The 20,431-nt window shown below is 36.7% G+C and overlaps 1 protein-coding gene across 9 annotated transcripts in view; it reads left to right on the top strand.

Annotated features, from left to right (window-relative positions):
* Positions 1-20,431, top strand: part of COP1 (COP1 E3 ubiquitin ligase) — a 231,608-nt gene that overhangs the window by 157,416 nt on the left and 53,761 nt on the right. For 7 of the 9 annotated variants that reach the window (XM_027975896.2, XM_027975897.2, XM_015099327.3 and 4 more), the window contains 2 exons: positions 17,196-17,313; positions 20,228-20,352. In XM_027975896.2, the coding sequence (XP_027831697.1) occupies positions 17,196-17,313; positions 20,228-20,352 (243 nt within the window). Of the gene's footprint in view, positions 1-1,192; positions 2,711-5,931; positions 15,421-17,195; positions 17,314-20,227; positions 20,353-20,431 lie in introns of those variants that run through there. The other 2 variants (XM_042229133.2, XM_042229134.1) reach the window with 2 other exon arrangements.

Raw genomic sequence — 20,431 nt, 5'->3', positions numbered from 1 at the left:
CACTTCAATAATCTTGCCTGGGAAATCCCACGCACAAAGGAGCCTGATGGGCTACAGTTCATGGAGTTGCAAAGGGTCAGAAACAACTTAGTGACAAAACAGCAACAGTTCCAGATTAAATATGAGTATCATTGTTTATTCAAATATTCACTCAATAAGAAAAGATTTTCACATCCTGTTACTTGTGATTTACTTAATGGGTTCCAGAAAGTTTGTTTTCCTGAAGTTTTTTTTTTTTTTTTTAAGTTATTTCTGAATAGGGCTTACTGTTGCAGATTATTGTAACTCTGTTAGATGAAGTACTTTAAATATTTTTGAAATATTTATGTTAAAAATTGAAATCATTTTTCTGAACTTGAACATTTATTTGGTGTTTTCACATTTTGTTTGTAAGGTTAGTTTTTTTAGATATATTAAATACAGTAGAGTGATGAATCATGTAATTTACATATTATTTCTTTAGTGGGAAGATTTGGCTAAGTATTGGAGAAGAGGCTATATTATAGAAGACTGCTCTAGACAATCTAAAATTTAGCTACTAGGATCTGAGTTACAAGTTTCATTAGACAGAGACCATGGTTAACATATTATCTTAAAGGACATAATTGAATTACATAAAATGTGATTGTTCTTTCTTCCCCCTAGAGATCTTAGTTTAAAACATATATAGATTGCCATGTCAGTATTACAAGCCATGAGCTCAAAAGTTTCACTAAGCTAGCTTTCTTTCTGTTTAGTGATTATTATTTCATCTTTTTGTGACCGTTCAACATATGAATGTGTAGTGCTTGTACCTCTTAATCTTTCAAGTGTTATTTCTTCCTCTAGTGGTTCTGAATTACTCTTAAGCTGTATAAACTGTGTTTTAAACTCTACAAATTTTACTTTAACAACAGAGCCAATTTAATTGGCCTCTTTAAATATTAAGCTATTGTTAATGCTGAAAGATTTGTTTCAGATTTTAATATTTATATTAAGTTGCATTATTGGTTTTAGTTCTTTACTCCTCTGTGTACTTATGTGCTTTGATATGAAACAGTTTTTTCCCACTGTCAGAACCAACCCCATCCTGACTTTGAACTTGGCCATGAGATTTGCTTTGGCTCCAGTTATGTTAGATATAAAACTGACGAAAAGTTTGAAATCACTTTCCCAGTTGGGCTTGCTTACTTTGCCCCTTTGCCATCACCAGGAAAAGAATATGATCAAGCCAGCTGCTGGTCCCAGTGAGAGGAGGAAAGCCACTTGGAGTGGCACTGATTTGCCCCAGCCAAATCATTCAACCTTCAGCCTCACAAAGAAGTGCTGCTGAAATTAGCCAACACTAAGCTGTCTTTCAGATCTGTGGAAATAAATGATGGCTCTAAGCTACTAAATTTTAGAATAGTTTATTATACCGCAATTTTGTGGTAATGACTAATTAATGCCCTGTTCTCAGAAATTTTATGATACTGAGTGAATAAAGGCTATATAATTATCAAGGCTCTAATCATCTATTTATGAAAGAATTGCTATTTATTGAGTGTCAATGTATGTTAGCTAATTATATTACCTTCACTGGCTTCCCCTTGTGTGAAATCAGAGGGAAAATTTTACATGAAAATACTCTACTACCTTTGTGCGTATACTTTATAATCTTCACGTGTAAAAATGCATACTTACATACGTGACATGGAATCTGCAGCAAAGTTCTCCAAACTGAAGTAAGAAAACCCTGATGGAACACTGGAAGTATTCAGGGTTTGTGTAGAAGGTATTCAGGATGTATGTAGATCCTCAGAGTTCTTATATAAGTTGATGTGCCTGGCAGTGAAGCCTGAGATGCCGTGCCAGTGCCTCCTTGTCGTCTTCAGCTTTTATAAAAGCTTTTTTCTGTTTTACAGGAGAAAGGCACACTCATTATTATGAGTCTTACGATGATACATTTTGCCAGGTTGTAAAAACCTCAGGATTATCTAACAAAGGACTCTTTCTTCTAAATGTTGTTACTGAGTAATTTGCTGTCATCCTTTGTCTTAACAATATTTCTGTTAAGAGTGAAACATTGTGTTAGAAAAAGTGTATTTTGTACTTTGTTTTAGTTCTTTTACTTTAGATATTTCTTGAAACAGTGAAAGTGTGTGAGATTTTTTTTATTGTTTTTCTTTAAAGGACTTCTTTCTTGAGTTTTGTCAAAAAGTATATACATTGTTCCTTATTTTCAAGTTCCATGGGAGTAAATCAAAGACGCCATTAGCACCAAGTATTGATGTAGATCTTCTTACTTCAGTTGAATAATAAACAGATACAATTAATACTGGTCAGTGGTACATTATCTGCAATTTGAAAATCTTGAAAGTTCTGAATACCAAAAATTCATTTCATTTGATGGCATGATTAGATATCTGCTTATCTTTATATATCCCACTTTGTGTAGTTGTTCACAGGTTTTCCAGTAGAAATATGAATATTTAATTACAGAGTGCAGACACAACCCTTATTTGGAGTGTTTCATATTTCCTTTCAAAAAGTGAAAAGTTTAGAGTTATGAAGCTTATTTGTCCCAAGTGCTTGGAATAAGGTTTTGTGTTTCTGCACATTGGTTTGATGTTGTTAAAATCATTTTATTACTTTGCAAAAATTGTGATTTGTAAAATACTCTCAATTACTAGGTAACAAGGTAGATGATTCTAGTTCCTTGTGTTAAATAAATAATTAAAGCACAGTCCAATCAAGATGTCAAATCATTAAAAATATTTTTAATAATAGATGACTATGTAATCTGGGGCACAGACATGGGATTTTAAAAACTGAATGACATTACTATGACATTTTCCATTTTTATGACTGTATGTGTATAAATACATAAATGAAACTATAGGAATAAAATTAAAACCAACAATAAGAATGGCATTCTAAGAGCAGGTAAACCCATTTGTAGTTACCGGGACAGAAGGCAGAGAGAGAGGCTGTGCTACGACCATCTTACGAAGACACGCATTTCTAATAAAATATTGTGTGCTGTGTGCTTAGTCACTCAGTCATGCGGAATTCTTTTGTGAACCCAGGGACTGTAGCCCATGAGGCTCCTTGGTCCATGGAATTTTCCAGGCAAGAAAACTGGAGCAGGGCGCCATTGCCCACTCCCGGGGATCTTTCCAAGCCAGGGATCAGGCCCACGTGTCTCGCGCTGCCTGCGTCAGCAGGTGGTTTCTGACCACTGTGCCGCCTGCGAAGCCCTAATAAAGTGCTACTTCCATTTAATAGTTATCAACATTTATTGTTTTTATCAATTGTTTACTGATTAATAGTAACTCAAGTGGAAAAAATGTCTTACCATTAGAGCATTTTGGTCACAGAAAATTAATGTTTGTATTGTGTACATTTTTCTTTTTCAAAGGAGAGAATGCTAAGCAAGACAGTCTAAAAAGACAGTATAAAATCAATCGGGTACATTTTATTTTGCAAGGGAAATGAAACAAAATTCAAAGAAGAGATTACATAAAGTTTTCCATTATTAAACAATAATTTATGTATATTTTTAATGGGTGATGTTCCAAATCAAACTATTGTGATGTTTAGATTTCATTCAGTTCAGTTCAGTCGCTCAGTCGTGTCTGACTCTTTGCGACCCCATGAATTGCAGCATGCCAGGCTTCCCTGTCCATCACCAACTCCCGGAGTTCACTCAGACTCACGTCCATCGAGTCAGTGATGCCATCCAGCCATCTCATCCTCTGTCGTCCCCTTGTCCTCCTGCCCCCAATCCCTCCCAGCATCAGAGTCTTTTCCAATGAGTCAACTCTTCGCATGAGGTGGCCAAAGTACTGAAGTTTCAGCTTTAGCATTATTCCTTCCAAAGAAATCCCAGGGCTAATCTCCTTCAGAATGGACTGGTTGGATCTCTTTGCAGTCCAAGGGACCCTCAAGAGTCTTCTCCAACACCACAGTTCAAAAGCATCAATTCTTCAGCGCTCAGCCTTCTTCACAGTCCAACTCTCGCATCCATACATGACCACTGGAAAAACCATAGCCTTGACTAGGCAGACTTTTGTTGGCAAAGTAATGTCTTTGCTTTTCAATATGCTATCTAGGTTGGTCATAACTTTTCTTCCAAGGAGTAAGTGTCTTTTAATGTCATGGCTGCAATCACCATCTGCAGTGATTTTGGAGCCCCAAAAATAAAGTCTGACACTGTTTCCACTGTTTCCCCATCTATTTCCCATGAAGTGATAGGACTGGATGCCATGGTCTTCATTTTCTGAATGTTGAGCTTTAAGCCAACTTTTTCACTTTCCACTTTCACTTTCATCAAGAGGCTTTTTAGTTCCTCTTCACTTTCTGCCATAAGGGTGGTGTCATCTGCATATCTGAGGTTATTGATATTTCTGCCGGCAATCTTGATTCCAGCTTGTGCTTCTTCCAACCCAGCGTTTCTCATGATGTACTCTGCATATAAGTTAAATAAGCAGGATGACAATATGTAGCTTTGACGTACTCCTTTTCCTGTTTGGAACTAGTCTGTTGTTCCGTGTCTAGTTCTAACTGTTGCTTCCTGACCTGAATATAGGTTTAGATATACTTAATTCACATTTTAAAATGTTATTATTTAAATGTGTTGTAAACAGCAGCTCTTGAAAATTTATGATGAAAAATTTCAGACATTGATTTTAAAATTTATGAGGCTATGGTTTTTCAGTATTCATTTAGGAAACAAATAGAAGTCTACTTGGTTAGTTAATTTGGGGACAGATGTAGGTAGATAGTTGTAGTCAGCAGAGAATCAATGAGTAGCTATTACTCATAGCTATTACCTGTCAAAAAACAGTTGCTAAATGCTTTAAAATTGTTAGATTAAAAAGTGAAATGAAAGCCTCAGTTGTGTCCATCTCTTTGTGACCCCATGCATTGTAGTCCACCAGGCTCCTCTCTCCATGGAATTCTCCTGGCAAGAATCTTCCCAACCCAAGGATCAAACCCAGGTCTCCTGCATTGCATGCAGATTCTTTCCTCTCTGAGCCACTAGGGAAGCTAACTAATTGTTCAGTTAGTTATCACACAACGTTAAATGGAAAAAAATTTGTAGTTGTTAAGAAATATGTATTTTTATGATATAAATGAAGGAGTTTTAGTAAGATGTGAGTTTTTTCATAAGTTCACACATGAGTGTGAAAAGAACACTCTGCCATTATAGAACTGTCTGTGGTTGTAGTTCAGAATCGGAGAAAATTGTTTCTTGCCTGTGTGTTGCCTCTTGCTTGTTCATGTTCTCTGGTGCTCTCTCTCAGCTCCCCTTCCTTCTTTTCTCCTTTTCCCTCCCTCTCTTTTGTTTCCTGGTCTCCTTCCTCTGTCTTCTCCCCCTCCACCTTTCCCTTTTCCGTTCTGCCCTTCTTCCCTGATCTTTCGGTCTGTGATTCTCCCTCCCCTCGCCTTCCTTGCCAGCCTGCTTCCTTTCTTCCGTCGGTGCCCTAGTCCTTCTCCCCTGCGTCCTGTTCCTCTTCCTTCCCCGTTTCCTCTGGTCATCTGTGTTAGGCTGCCTCTACCTGCCTCAAGCCCATGCTGAGTCTCTTCCCCACAGTTCTGCATGCACATTTCCTGATGCCTTTTCATTGCCACCAGTTCATCCTTCAATTCTTGTTATCTCTTTGTTTCACAGTTCTTCTGCCATGCCAGAAAAATTGAGTAAATGCCTTTTTCAGATCACTAATCAAGCAAAAATCTGAGGTTTTGTTGACAAAATAATAAATTAGTTGTCTTCTATCCGCTTAGAATTGACTTCCCTGTATTTATCCTTTTCATGAGTCATTTTATCAGACTTTATTTCTAACTGGGTATATAGTGATACTGATGTCACAGAGACAACTGATTGTGAGACCAAGGTTGCCAGTATACTAAATTATATTAAATTTTTATTAAATATATTAAATTTCTCTACATATTAAAATTTTCTAGCCGAGATACTTAATAGATGCTACTGCAAAGTGAATAAGGAAAGACTGAGCTGTTCCTCTGGCAGGCTGGTGTGAGTGAGAAGAAACAGCACACTAGGCCAGGTCAGTGTGGTTTTCTTACAAGTATGCAAGAATGTGTGCTCTGTAGATGTGATGAGGAAATACTGTCAAAACAGAGCCCTTTGGCTTAGTGTGTAGAAAGCTACCAGAAAGTGTTACCTTCATCTTAAAAGCAAAAAACACTGTATGAGAAACCAAATTATAACTTTTCCTGATCCCCTCAGAGAGCTGAGGTCACAAGGCAGGGGAACACTTATTTGTAAAATAACTTTGTATTTGTTGCCATCTATAAAATACAAAAATAATTAATAAAATTCAGGAAATCACAGAAAGGTAGACAAGTAAATAAGTTTTATAATATGTTGTAAAAAATACTATTAAAATAGTGTTTTTAAAAATCTGAAATATACCAATCTTTTTTAAAAAGCTGAAGCATTATTCATGTCTGGGCCCTATTATAGACCTACTGAATTAGACTCTTAAGAGAGGAGACCAAGCATTTGCATTTCAGAATTGCTCCTCAGATCATTTTCATGTGTACCCCTCTGACTTCTCCTGGGACAGGAATAACTATTCTTGCTAAAAGTATTTACAGGTTCCTCAGTTGGTGAAACAAGAATATGGAAATGCAGATAAAGGCTAAATAATGAAGATATTTTATATGTCATAGTAAGAAAGTTTTGTTTGTTTGATGAACCTCATTGCATTAAAATATTATCTCTGTTTTAATAGCATTTAGCAAAACATAAGGACCAAATCTGTCTAGTAAAAGAGAAAAACCAAATTGTTTTTTTCTTATGAACTGTTATTATTTCTTATGAACTATTATTATTGAGATAATACAATTCATTTTGACTTTTTAAAAACAGCATGAAAGTGAAAGTGAAGTCACTCAGTCATGTCCGACTCTTTGTGATCCCATGGACTGTAGCCTAGCAGGCTCCTCCCTCAAGGTCATTAAATAGATTGAACTCCAAATCTGCATTATCTTTTGTAGTTAAATTCTCCATTTTGGATCAGTTTTACTTGCATGGAATTTACCATATTACTAATATAGAAAGATATTTAATATAGAAATACACCTTATGTTAATAAAAATGCTCTGGATTGGATGAAAGTGCCTCTGGAAGTGGAGGGACAGTGTGAAATACACCAGAAAAGCAGTTACTTGACACGCATAACATGCAGGTTTCGCAGTCTTTGGGGCTTTCCGATGGCTTGGTGATAAAGGATCCCGCAGGGCAGGAGATGGGAATTCAGTCCCTGGGTCAGGAAGATCACCTGGCCGAGGAAAAGGCTCTGCTCCAGTACTCTTGCCTAATAAATCACATGGACAGAGGAGCTACAGTCCCAAGGGTGGCAAAGAGTAGGACACAGCTGAGCCCTTACACACGCAGTCTTTTATTTTGAAACTTGCTTCATAGTTTTACCAACATAAGTAATAAGATTCTCAAGAGAGAGTTCTGGTTCTAACAGTGTGATAGCCTAGATAAACTGAAAATCCTCTGTCAATGAACATTTAAATTTTAGCTAAACACTACTTTAGGTAAAATATATAAAATACTCTTTTAGATACATAGCTTATGGAGTATTGAAACCGTGAAGGGTCACAAACAAAGCAGAATATAAAAACCAGAGAATTAGACATGTGAGCTGAAGTTCTGTTCCCTGCTGGTGATGAGAAGTCACTGGCCTCAGTAATCCAGGGATCTGGATGTGGAAGAGTTAGTGGGGAGGGAACAGATGGTGTGGACCTGTGTACCTAGAGTGTTGTAATTGCCTATCTGCAAGGTGACAGTTCTAGAAACTTTGTCTTAGCCTGGGCTCTGAGTGGTAGAGACTTCCTGAGAATTCTAACCACTGCCTTCATGGTATGGGATGCTGCTTCTTCCTACTCCACCACAGAGAAATAAACAAAAGAAGAGAATTAAATCAAGAATTGAATAAAATGTAAGGAATGAAATCCTGTGAGCAAAGAGATTCATAAATGTGGGTAAATCTTAGCTAGTATTGAGTATATAAAACAACAATAATAGGAAAATAAGACTAGCTTGGGGTTTTTTTAAAGGTGGAAGTAAAAGTTTGGACAATTAAAATGTAACCCAGGTTTTGGAGGAGTATTCATGAAATGGAAACAGTGTTAGGTTTTTATATAATCTGTGCAACAGTATTAATTAACTTTGTCCTTAAAGTCATGCCTGCATTCTCAAATTTTAAATCATTAAAGAATAGAAGTAGAAACTCTACTTTCAAACCTACAGTAAGAGAGAAAACTTAGTTTGTATTAAAAATAACTCTACAAGGCAGGAAATGAAGAACCACAGAAAAAGCCAGGATAAAAAAAGTAAAAAACTAAATAATGATGAGAATTAATCCAAACATTTGACTAATCTGATCACAGTAAATTTAAATGGATTGAATTTACCATTTGAAAAACCAAATCCCCTGATTGGGTTATTTTATTAAAAATTTAAAAATGATCAGCTAAATGCTATATGTATAAGAACCCTGTCTAGGCTTTTTTGGTTCTTTCCTACTATCACTAATTTAGACACCTATTTTCTAGATATTTGAAATAAATATTTGAAATAAATTTATTTACAATCTTTACTTGTCCACATGGTTTATTTTTACTTTGGCTTTATTGCCTTTCTAGTAATGAAAATAGTTTAAAGTATCCCCAGTGTTTATTAGTTATTACTCAAGCATTGTTTACATTGATTCCTTAAAGCAAAAGTGTTTGAAAAGAGATTGAAGTAAAGCAGATCAGTGAAGACTGAAGCAAATTCATTCTCAAAGAATAAACACATATTTTTGCAGGTGTTTATTTGGCTGTGTGTAAACTTAGCAATCTAGGAAACAGATTACTAGTCCATTTTATTTCTCTTGTGGCAGTGCTGATTTTGTATTTCTAAAGCCATTAAGATTTGCAGGGCATTGTCTCTGAATTTAGATTTATGATTGAATAATTTTATAAAAATTTAATTTTAAAAAAAGTCACCTACTAAGTTGAAGAGGAAAACGGATCCTTGAATTTCCCTGGTGATTAACACACAGTTTATTGCACAGAAACAGATTCCAAAGCAGGGAAACTGTGAAACCAGGAAACTTTGCTAGCATTTTATGCTTATTTAGTATCTTATAAGCCACTGAATATTCTAGGTTGTGTGTTATGCCATATTATAGTAGTATAATAATAAAACTATATATTCCACAAGTAATTTGTTGTGTATACTTTCAAATGAATTCAAATGACAGAAACAAATTTTAAAACCTTTCTATATTTGATACAAATATTTTTGTTTTCCAATGATAAAACTTAAAGTGTTATCATTGTTTAGCCACTAATATCTATGCATAGAACATTGTCCTAGAACATTGTCTATGCATTGTCTATGCACAGAACTGGGTCCTATTCAGTTCAGTTGCTCAGTCGTGTCTTTTTGCGACCCCGTGAATCGCAGCACACCAGGCCTCCCTGTACGTCACCACCTCCCAGAGTTCACTCAGACTCACATCCATCAAGTCCATGATGCCATCCAGCCATCTCATCCTCGGGCGTCCCCTTCTCCTCCTGCCCTCAATCCCTCCCAGCATCAGAGTCTTTCCCAATGAGTCAACTCTTCGCATGAGGTGGCCAAAGTACTGGAGTTTCAGCTTTAGCATCATTCCTTCCAAAGAAATCCCAGGGCGGATCTCCTTCAGAATGGACTGGTTGGATCTCCTTGCAGTCCAAGGGACTCTCAAGAGTCTTAGTGAGTATGAAAATTTAAACACTATTTTCCCTGTTGCCAGTCTGAGAAACACTTTTAGGGGAAAGAGTTTAAGGAAAACACATTTCTTCCACCAGAGGTAATTAAAACCAACAGATCATGTTGTTGTTGTTCAGTTGCTCGTTCCTGTCCGACTCTTTGCAGCCCCATGGACTCCAGGGTGCTAGGGTTCTGCCCTACACTATCTCCTGGTATTTGCTCAGACTCACATCCATTGAGTCAGTGATGCCATCCAACCATCTCTTCCTCTGTCACCCCCTTCTCCTACGCTCAATCTTTCCCAGCACTGGAGTCTTTTCCAGTGAGTCAGCTCTTCACATCAAAGATGTGGCCAAAATACTGGAGCTTCAGCTTCAGTACCAGTTCTTTCAATGAATATTTAGGGTTGATTTCCTTTAGGATTAACTGGTTTGATCTTCTTGCAGTCAAGGGACTCTCAAGAGTCTTCTCCAGCACCACAACTTGAAAGCATCAATTCTTTGGTTCTCAGCCTTCTTTATGGTCCAACTGTCACATCTGTACATGAGTAGCAGAAAAAGTGTAGTTTTGACTATAGAGACCTTTGTCAGCAAAGTGATATCTCTGTCTAGGTTTGTCATAGCTTTCCTTCCAAGGAGCAAGCATCTTTTAATTTCATGGTTACAGTCACTGTCCACAGTGATTTTGAAGCCCAAGTCATAGTCATAGTAATGATTCGTAAGTTTTTATTTGCCCATAAATTTTGGAATTAACGTATAAAATTCATTAATATACTTTCTCCCTAGCATAGAAAGAGATAAATTTGGGAAAAAATAAGTGACTTTATTCATAGTAATCAGTAATACAGTTGCTATATTTCAAATTCTATCCTTTAGATTTCTCAAGAGTTGGCAGGTAGGAAGAAAGCCAAATGTAGGGAGAGAAGAGGCTGAAAAAGGGCTCCTTGCTCCTCCTTGGGCTCTAGCCAAAGCAGCTCTTAATTCAGTCTGTTTTATATTCTGGTGTTCTAACAAGTTAGGTTGGGGAAGACTTTATGATAAATGTTTCTGGTACTTTCTCTTAACTGAGATTTTTGTTTTTATTTTTAATTTGGGAAAGTATACATAAGTGAGATGCTGAGATTTCTGGGTCTTTTTAAACTTTTTTTGGTGTGTGTGTAGTTTTAGGTTCACAGCAATATTGAGAGGGAGATACAGAGAATTCCCCTGTGCCTTCTGTCCCTACTCATGTATAATCTCCCGTTATCAACATCTCTCTCCAGAGTGGTATCTCTGTTACAATTGATGAACATATATTGATGCATCATAATCATGAGTTCAGTTGTGGTGTTAATATTCTATGGGTTTGGACAAATACACTCATCATAATGGGCTTCTCAGGTGGCCCTAGTGCTAAAGAACCCACCTGCCAGCGCAAGAGACAGTAGAGACGTAGGTTCAATCCCTGGGTGGGTCTGGAAGGGCCCCTGGAGGAGGACATGGCAACTCACTCGTGTTCTTGCCTAGAAAATCCAGTGGACGGAGAAGCCTGGTGGGCTATAATCCATGGGGTCACAGAGAGTCGGACACTACTGAAGGTAGTGTTGCATGCCTTTCATCATGATAGTATCATGCAGAGTATCCTCTCTGCTGTAAAAATCCTTTGTGCTCTACCTGGAACAACTTGATGGAGCTTCTGACAAAATGATGGAGAACTCCTATGACTGTATTCTTCTGGAATTTTTAACTCTCAGACTTGTCCACACTGTGTGCGATTTCTTTTGATGCTGCTGTGTCTACAGAAACATCTGCCATTTTATACTCAAGTCTCCACACTACTTTTCTCATTCCCACTACTGAAAAATCTTTTTGCAGTACACAATGACATAACCTTTACTTACACCCTAATATCCTTTACATATTATACCCCGTTTTGCTTATTAGCCTGAGAATGAAGTATTATTTCACTATACTGTAGTATGCTGTTTTATAGTATCTTATTTTCAGCTCATAAAATAACCTGAGAAATTAAAGACTTATTTTACTAAAACTTTTTTTGGTTTTGAATTATTTACTGCAAAAGAAAAGTTTAATCTTTTTTACCAATAAATTTAACATAACATAGCAAATGAAGCCAGAATTTTTTTTCCTCTATTTTTACTCTAGCATATGCCAAACAAACTACAGCTATACATTTGTACTTCCATAGTATAAGCTGAATGCTGTCATTTGAGGTGATCACTTAATGTAATTACAATGATAAACATAAAGTAGAATGTGGAAATACTCTTCCATATAAGCAACAGAAATACTGGCAAATTTATAAAAATGAGCCATCATTATGGTTATGGAAGCTTTGAAAACCAGCAACGTTGTTGTCAACACGGGACCAAAACTAGTTTTGGAACTTCTCAAAAATCCTCATTTCCAGGTCATTGTCACTATTTGACCTGACTTACAACTCACTAGAGAAAGCTCCATTGGCAAGATGTTGTTTCTGTTTGACCTGATTCAGAGTCTCCATGGGAGAAGACCTGGACCCCAGGGTGTTGTTGAAAACAATCAAATCTAGTACCACAACTATTGAAGGCTGTGATGCCAGGTGGGACAAACAGGAGCCCTGTCAAAAATTTGAAAGGAAGATCTGGGCAAAGGGCAACAACTTTCTGAAAAATCTCTCCTGTTCCTGGGCTGAGAATGTGTTTTGCATGTCCAGGCCAGTGTTCTCTCTCAGAAAAACTGCAGAGAGATCTGGTCTCTTACCTCTGGCTGACCGTAAGTCTCTATATAAGCTAGAAGTCAAAGGTAAGACAGATGTATAAGTTGCCTGAGTTTTGAAAGCATGCCCTACTACACACAGAGATCCCCTTGGCAAAGGGTAGAAGACACTGAACCAAACCGTTTAAGGAAATCTCATGACTTCTAAGTGACCCAGTAGCAGCCTTTACTCTGCTATATTTAAAAAAAAGACAACAGAACTGATCAAAGACTTCAGTGATTCTATACAGCAGGAATTACAGACTATAGAATTTAGTTCTGGAAAAGTCACTGAACAAATAAATAACACCATCCACAAAAGCCCAGCCACAATAAACCTGGGAGAGAGAAGGTAGGAACTGATTTCTGGAATTGTCACATTTTGCTATCTGAAATGTCTAGGGTTTTGTTTGTTTGTTTTCATTTTTAATTTTGTATTGAGGTATAGCTGATTAACAATGTTGTGATAGTGTCAAGTGAACAGCAAAGGGACTCAGCCAACAACATTGTTGTTCAATTGCTAAGTCGTGTCCAACTCTTTGACCCCATGGACTGCAGCACACCAGGTTTCCCTGTCCTTCACTATCTTCTGGAGTTTGCTCAAATTCATATCCTTTGAGTCAGTGATGTTATCTAACCATCTCATCCTCTGCCACACCCTTCTCCTTTTGCCTTCAATCTTTCCCAGCTTCAGATTCTTTTCCAGTGAGTCGACTCTTCACATCAGGTGGCTAAGGTATTAGCACTTCAGCATCAGTCCTTCCAATGAATATTCCGGGTTGGTTTCCATTAGGATTGATTGATTTGATCTCCTTGCAGTCTAAGGGTCTCTCAAGTGTCTTCTCCAGCACCACAGTTAGAAAACATCAGTTCTTTGGTGCTCAGCCTTCTTTATGGTCTAACTCTCACATCCATATCTGACTACTGGAAAAACCATAGCTTTGACTATGCGGACCTCTGTTGGCAAAGTGATGTCTCTACTTTTTAATATACTGTCTGGTTTTGTCATAGCCTTCCTTCCAGTGAGCAAGTGTCTTTTAATTTCATGGCTGCCATCATCATTCACAGTGAAGCCATAATCCCCCCAGGTCCCCTCCCATCCAGGCTGCCTCATAGCATTGAGCAGAGTTCCCTGTGCTGTTCAGTAGGTCCTTGTTACTCATTTTAAATATAGCAGTGTATCCATGTCCATCCCAAACTCCCTAACTATCCCATCTCCGGGTTATTCCCCCCAGCAATCATAAGTCTCTAAGTCTATGAGTCTGTTTTATAAGTAAGTTCATTTGTATCCTTTCTTTTTAGATTCCGCATATAAAGGATGTCATAGAATCTTTCTCCGTCTCTGACTTGGACTTCACTCAGTATGACAGTCTCTAGGGCCATTCATGTTGCTGCAGCTGGCATTATTTCATTCTGTTTAATGGCTTGAGCAATATTCCATTATATATTTGTACCACATCTTCTTTATCCATTTCTCTGAAATATCTAGTTTTTGACAAAAAAGTTTATGATATACACCAAGAAGCAAGAAAAATTCAGTTGATAAAAACTATCCCATATGTTGGGCTTACTAGATAGAGACTAGTCAGCTTTTATAGATAATATTCAATGAATTAAACCATAATTAAGGAATTAAGGGGAAATATGATGAATATATCTTTTCAAATAGTATGAAAAATAGAAGTAAAAAACAAATCAGAACTCTGTAGTTGAAAAGCATAGTAACTGAAAACAAAAAATGACTGGAGGGACTCATGAGCAAATTTGAGCTGGCAAAACAATCAGTGAACTCAAGAGGCAGATCAGTAGTGATTATTCAGTCTAAGTAATAGGGAGAAAAAAGAATGAAGAGAAAAATGAATGAAGCTTCAGAAACCTGTGAGACACTATCAAACATACCAGTACATACACTACAGACTCACAGAAGGTAAGGTGAGAGAGAAAAAGCCAAGAAAAATTTGAGGAAAGAATAGCCTAGATCTTTCCCAGTTGCTTAATAAACATCACTTTACACGTCCAGGACGCTCAGTGAACTCAAAGATAAACTCAAAATGGAAAAGACCAGGAACTACCAAAACAATTTTCAGAAGGAATAAGGTTTGAGGACTTTTTCTTCCCTATTTCAGATTTATAACGCTCTAGTTATTAAGACGGAGAAGGAAATGGCAACCCACTCCGGTGTTCTTGCCTGGAGAATCCCAGGAACGGGGGAGCCTGGTGAGCTGTCGTCTCTGGGGTCGCACAGAGTCGGACACGACTGAAGCAACTTAGCAGCAGTTATTAAGACATTGGTCTACTAGCAGAAGAGTAGATATGTATGGATCAATTGATTAAGAATTAAGAATCCAAAAATAAATCCTTATATATAGTCCATTCATTTTCAGTAAAGGTGCCAAGCAATTCATTGGGGGAAAAGTAGTCTGTCTCAAATGATACTGGGACAACTGGATTCATATCCATCCACATGCAAAAAGATTTACTAAGGCCTTTTCTTCACACCATACACAGAAATTAACTTAAAATTGATCACAGACTTTAAGAACCCAAACAATAAAACTTAGAAAAAAAATAGAAAAATCTTTAAGAACTTGGATTAGTCAGTTTTTCTATTTACAATACCGAGTGTTCTATAAAAAAAGATAAATTGAACCTTATAAAGTTAAAAACTTATCAAAGTACAAAAACTTCTGTACTTATCTAAAAAGATAAGCAACAGAATGGTTGAAAATATTTGCAAAACACATTTCCAGTGTGTATCCAAAAGTTTCAAAGAACTCAATAATGGGATTGGAACCATCATGTATTGTTGGTGGAGTGCGAAATGATATCCTGTACCTTTTGTGAGTTTCTCAGAGTTAAATGCAAGATTGTAACATGATACAGTATTTGCACTTTTCAGGTATTTGCCTAAGACCTAAATAAATATCCATTCAAAGATTTGAATGTGAGTGTTTAATAGCAACATTATTTACAATAAATTCAAAAAACTTGAAACGAATATACATAAACTGGTGAGTGGGTGGACAAAATATGGTATTTCCAAACCAGAAATAGTATTAAGAGTTCCAAAACGCTGGAAACTTTTTAATGTATCCTTATATTCTGATGGCTTTAGAAAAGTAATGTAAACATTTTGGGCTTCAAGTTAAACAAAATGCAATACAATTTTGCTTCCCACATTTGCTTTTTAAAATATACTTTCTTGAGACACATTTTCCATATGGTGAAAATCTACTCACTGCAAGTATATGATTCAGTGATTTTTACTAACTTTATCCAGTGGTGCAAGCATCATCATAAATCAGTTTTAGAACATTTTCTTCATTCCAATAAGACCCCTCACGCATATTTACCACCCTCCTGTGGTCATGTATGGATGTGAGAGTTGGACCCTTCTCCAGGGGATCTTCCCAGCCCAGGGATCGAACCCTGGTCTTCCACATTGTAGGCAGACACTTTACCATCTGAGCCACCAGGGAAGCCCGTATATCCACACAATGGATACTATTTAGCAACAGAAAAGAATGAACTGCTAACACATTTAAACATGTGAATGGACTATAGAAACATTAGGTAAAGAAGCCATGCATACATAAAAGCTACTTATATTATGATTTCATTTGTATAAAAGTTTTCAGAAAAGGCAAATATATAGAGGTAAAATATTGCAGTTGCCTAGGGTCAGTTCAGTTCAGTCGCTCAGTCGTGTCTGTCTCTTTGCAACCCCATGAATCGCAGCACGCCAGGCCTCCCTGTCCATCACCATCTCCTGGAGTTCACTCAGACTCACGTCCATCGAGTCAGTGATGCCATCCAGCCATCTCATCCTCTGTCATCCCCTTCTCCTCCTGCCCCCAATACCTCCCAGCATCAGAGTCTTTTCCAATGAGTCAACTCTTTGCATGAGGTGGCCAAAGTACTGGAGTTTCAGCTTTAGCATCATTCCTTCCAAAGAAATCCCAGGGCTGATCTCCTTCAGAATGGACTGGTTGGATCTCCTTGCAGTCCCAGGGGCTCTCAAGAGTCTTCTCCAACATCACAGTTCAAAAGCATCAATTCTTTGGCGCTCAGCTTTCTTCACAGTCCAACTCTCACATCCATACATGACCACAGGAGGGTGGTAAATATGCGTGAGGGGTCTTATTGGAATGAAGAAAATGTTCTAAAACTGATTTATGATGATGCTTGCACCACTGGATAAAGTTAGTAAAAATCACTGAATCATATACTTGAAGTGAGTAGATTTTTACCATATGGAAAATGTGTCTCAAGAAAGTATATTTTAAAAAGCAAATGTGGGAAGCAAAATTGTATTGCATTTTGTTTAACTTGAAGCCCAAAATGTTTACATTACTTTTCTAAAGCCATCAGAATGTAAGGATACATTAAAAAGTTTCCAGTGTTTTGGAACTCTTAATACTATTTCTGGGGCCAGGATCTCGAGAAATATCAGTGGAACTCCTTTTCAGACTCACATTGGCATATGTGTATACACTGTTTTATACTAACCATATTCTCCTAGTTGCAAAACAAAGCTTACTGTATTTGCTTATCTTTGAAAATGAGTCGTTACCCTTAGTTTTCTGAGTATTATAGGTTGGATATTGTTTCTGAAACATTTGATAAAAAACCCTCAAACCAGTTAAACTTAGCTTTGCTTTCCATTTCCTCATTTACTGCATTTTTTTCTTTTTCTTTTCCGTTTGTTTTTCCTCTAGATCACTGTGTTCACTACTATGATCTTCGTAACACTAAACAGCCAATCATGGTATTCAAAGGACACCGAAAAGCCGTCTCTTATGCAAAGTTTGTGAGTGGTGAGGAAATCGTCTCTGCGTGAGTATTACTCTTTTCAGAAATTGAGTTTAACATGTCATCATGTACTGGTCTGTAATGTCACCATGGGTTTTGTGAAGAGTAACACTGTGGCATATGCACTTTTTCTTACAATAGTAGAATTTTCTAATGTTTAATTAAAACACATGTGTATTTTAGTCTGTATTGCTCCCTTTTATATGTTCTTTGTGAAGAAAATCCAGATGATGCTTTATTTTTCAAAGTTGCCCCCTTAAACATTTGAACTTCAGATTGGATTTCAGCCCCTGCTCCTTAAAAACAGAGAAACAACAGTTGATACAATATAAGAATGAGAAGTGTTTCATTTACTAAAGAGCACTAATATGTTTTTATATATTATCTGTATTGTAGTACAGTAGTATAATTTTGGGTTTAAAGCAATATTTGATTGACTTTTATGATTCCATGTTACTTGATCTCCCTATGATTTCATAGAGAGTTTTAAATATATTTTGAAGAGAACTTTTAAAATATGACTGCTTATACCTGACAAATATTAAGAAGCCTTCTGAACTAGAGAGCCATAAATAAGCTTTCAGTTATGTCTTATTTTGTTGAAGGTAAAAAAGGTGTCAACCAAAAAAGTACATCTCGGTTGCTAAAATACTGTTGATTAAGCTTTTCTACTAACAGGGACAGTCCCTTCTGTTATCCATTTTATCTTTCTCTTTATTTTATACTACCCTAGTAAAAGCCCATTCTTAGTCTCCTTTTTTCATATATATTTCTTCTCAAACTTAATCATACATTGTTTTCTTTCTTTCACATAGTTTCTAATATATCCTAGGAGATTATTAACACCAGGGCCTTATACTTGGGATCTCCCACCACATCTGTCTCCATACTGGTTGCTCTAGATAAGAACTTGGTAATTTGAGTTGATTTAACAAGGTAATTTGATAGCTATTTAAAAAAAAAGAAAAAAGGGAAAAAAGAAAATGAGAGCTGAATTTCTAAGGGGAATTAACATGGAAAATTGGTTCACAAATGTATATTAAAAGTGATGACCAGTCAAAAAGTCTCTCTTCTTTAGGAGTAATACTGGGCAGTAAATAATGAAAACTTTATTCAGACTCAAATATGAATGATATATTATATGGCAAAGATATTTTCTCTTAAAATTCAGACTTATAAGTGTTGAATCAGTTTGTTTGATTTCGACTAGTTGAAGTAAGAAGTGAAGTATTAGTTTCTCAGTCATGTGCAACTCTTTGTGACCCGATGGGCTACAGCTACAGCCCTCTGTCCATGAGATCTTCCAGGCAAAAGAGAATACTGGAGTGGGTAGCCATTTCCTTCTCCAAGGGATCTCCCCTACCCGGGGACTGAACCCAGTTCTCCGTATTGCAGGCAGATTGGCAGATTCTTTACTGTCTGAGCCACCAGGGAAGCCAGGAAATTGAAGTATATGTATGCTTAACTGTATAAATTCGAAATCTTAGTTGACCTTTTTTAATGTAGATTTGTGGTATATATATTCACCAGTCTTTTTTCCTTTTTGGTGTTTATAAATCATGATGATTTTCCTCTTGAACATATTTGGTGTTTAGAAGTATGTGAGACGAGTTTACCCGAAAGTATATTTGGAAATATGAAAAAAGTAATATTAAAACAATCCTATGCGTACATGTTGCTGCAACCTCTGAATTCTTTGACTATATGCACACACAGCACACACACACATAAAGGAATTATCAATGTAATATTGTTGAGCAGAAAAAAAAATGTAAAGCAACATGAATGTCAGAAACTCCCTGGCGGTCCAGTGGTCATAGCTCTGCGCTTCCAGTGCCAGGGCCCAGGTTCGATTGCTGGTCCGGGAACGAAGGTTATCGCAAGCTGCATGGCATGGCCAGAAAACCGCAAAACCAAAAAGCAGCATAAATGTCTGAGAATAAATGCTATGTTGAAAAATAATGAGAAGCGATAGAATTTTGGAAGTTTGGAATGTGGCCTCTGGAATAAGAGTTTGAGTCTTGGTTCTACTATTTATTAGCAGTGGTACCTTAAAAATATTCTTAACCTCTGTATCTGTTTCCTCACCTCTGAAATGGAACTGAGAATACTACTTATACGTTGTGATTCTTTGAATAAAATATTGTATGTCAAACATTTAGCATGGTGCCCTATTCTGTGACTATTAGAGAAAAGATGATTTATTCTGTAGTCATTAATAGAGAAATGTGTTTATTTCACATCAAATGTAAAACAAATTGTTGAATGAGGAAGAAGCACTTTGCAAAATAATGTGCTGTATGATTTAATTTTTATAATAAAAAATCAGAAGTATTGAGTATTCAAATCCTCAGACTGTCTTTGCATGATAGGATTGGCATTGATTTTTATATTCAATTATTTTTTGATTAACAGCTGCATTTGCATATTAGCAAGGTAAACTGTATAGACCAAACATTCATAGTATTCCTTGCCTGTAAAAATAGTTTATATTTAATATACTAATATAATTGAACAGTTGAAAAAATAAATCAACTGAAATTGGGAGCACAACTCCCAATAGAGCTTTCTTATTGTTTGATGGTGGTCGTATGGTGGTATTGATGGCTAATGGTTATACTTCCTATGTGCCCAGGGACTATTGAAAGCATTTAAATAAATTAATTTTTTTCGATCTCTTCTAGGATTTGTCTAATCATGTAAAATAGGAATCATTATATTTCATATTTAACTGATGAAAAAATTGAAGCCAAAGAGTTTGTATTAACTTTCCTAAGGTCAAAAGCAAATAATAGCATACTGAGCATTCTGACTCAGACAGTCTGGCTCCAGAGTCTGCATTCCCTACCAGCAAACTGGATTGCCTCCGATTAGTAGTAGTGATGAGTTTCATGTCATGAAATGTTAGAGGTGTTCTAACTTTTGGTGTTTCTCTCAGTTCAACAGACAGCCAGCTAAAGCTGTGGAATGTAGGGAAGCCATACTGCCTACGCTCCTTCAAGGGTCATATCAATGAAAAAAACTTTGTAGGCCTTGCTTCCAATGGAGATTATATAGCTTGTGGTAAGTGAAACTACTTTCTCCTGGAACTTTTAAGTAGGTATCTTTCACCAAAATTGCATTCAGTAGAATACACGACACA

The sequence above is a fragment of the Ovis aries genome, chromosome 12 (assembly GCF_016772045.2).
Source record: "Ovis aries strain OAR_USU_Benz2616 breed Rambouillet chromosome 12, ARS-UI_Ramb_v3.0, whole genome shotgun sequence".
Classification (NCBI taxonomy): Eukaryota; Metazoa; Chordata; class Mammalia; order Artiodactyla; family Bovidae; genus Ovis; species Ovis aries.
The sequence above is the reverse complement of the archived record's forward strand: the minus strand, read 5'-3'. Positions and strand labels throughout refer to the sequence as shown.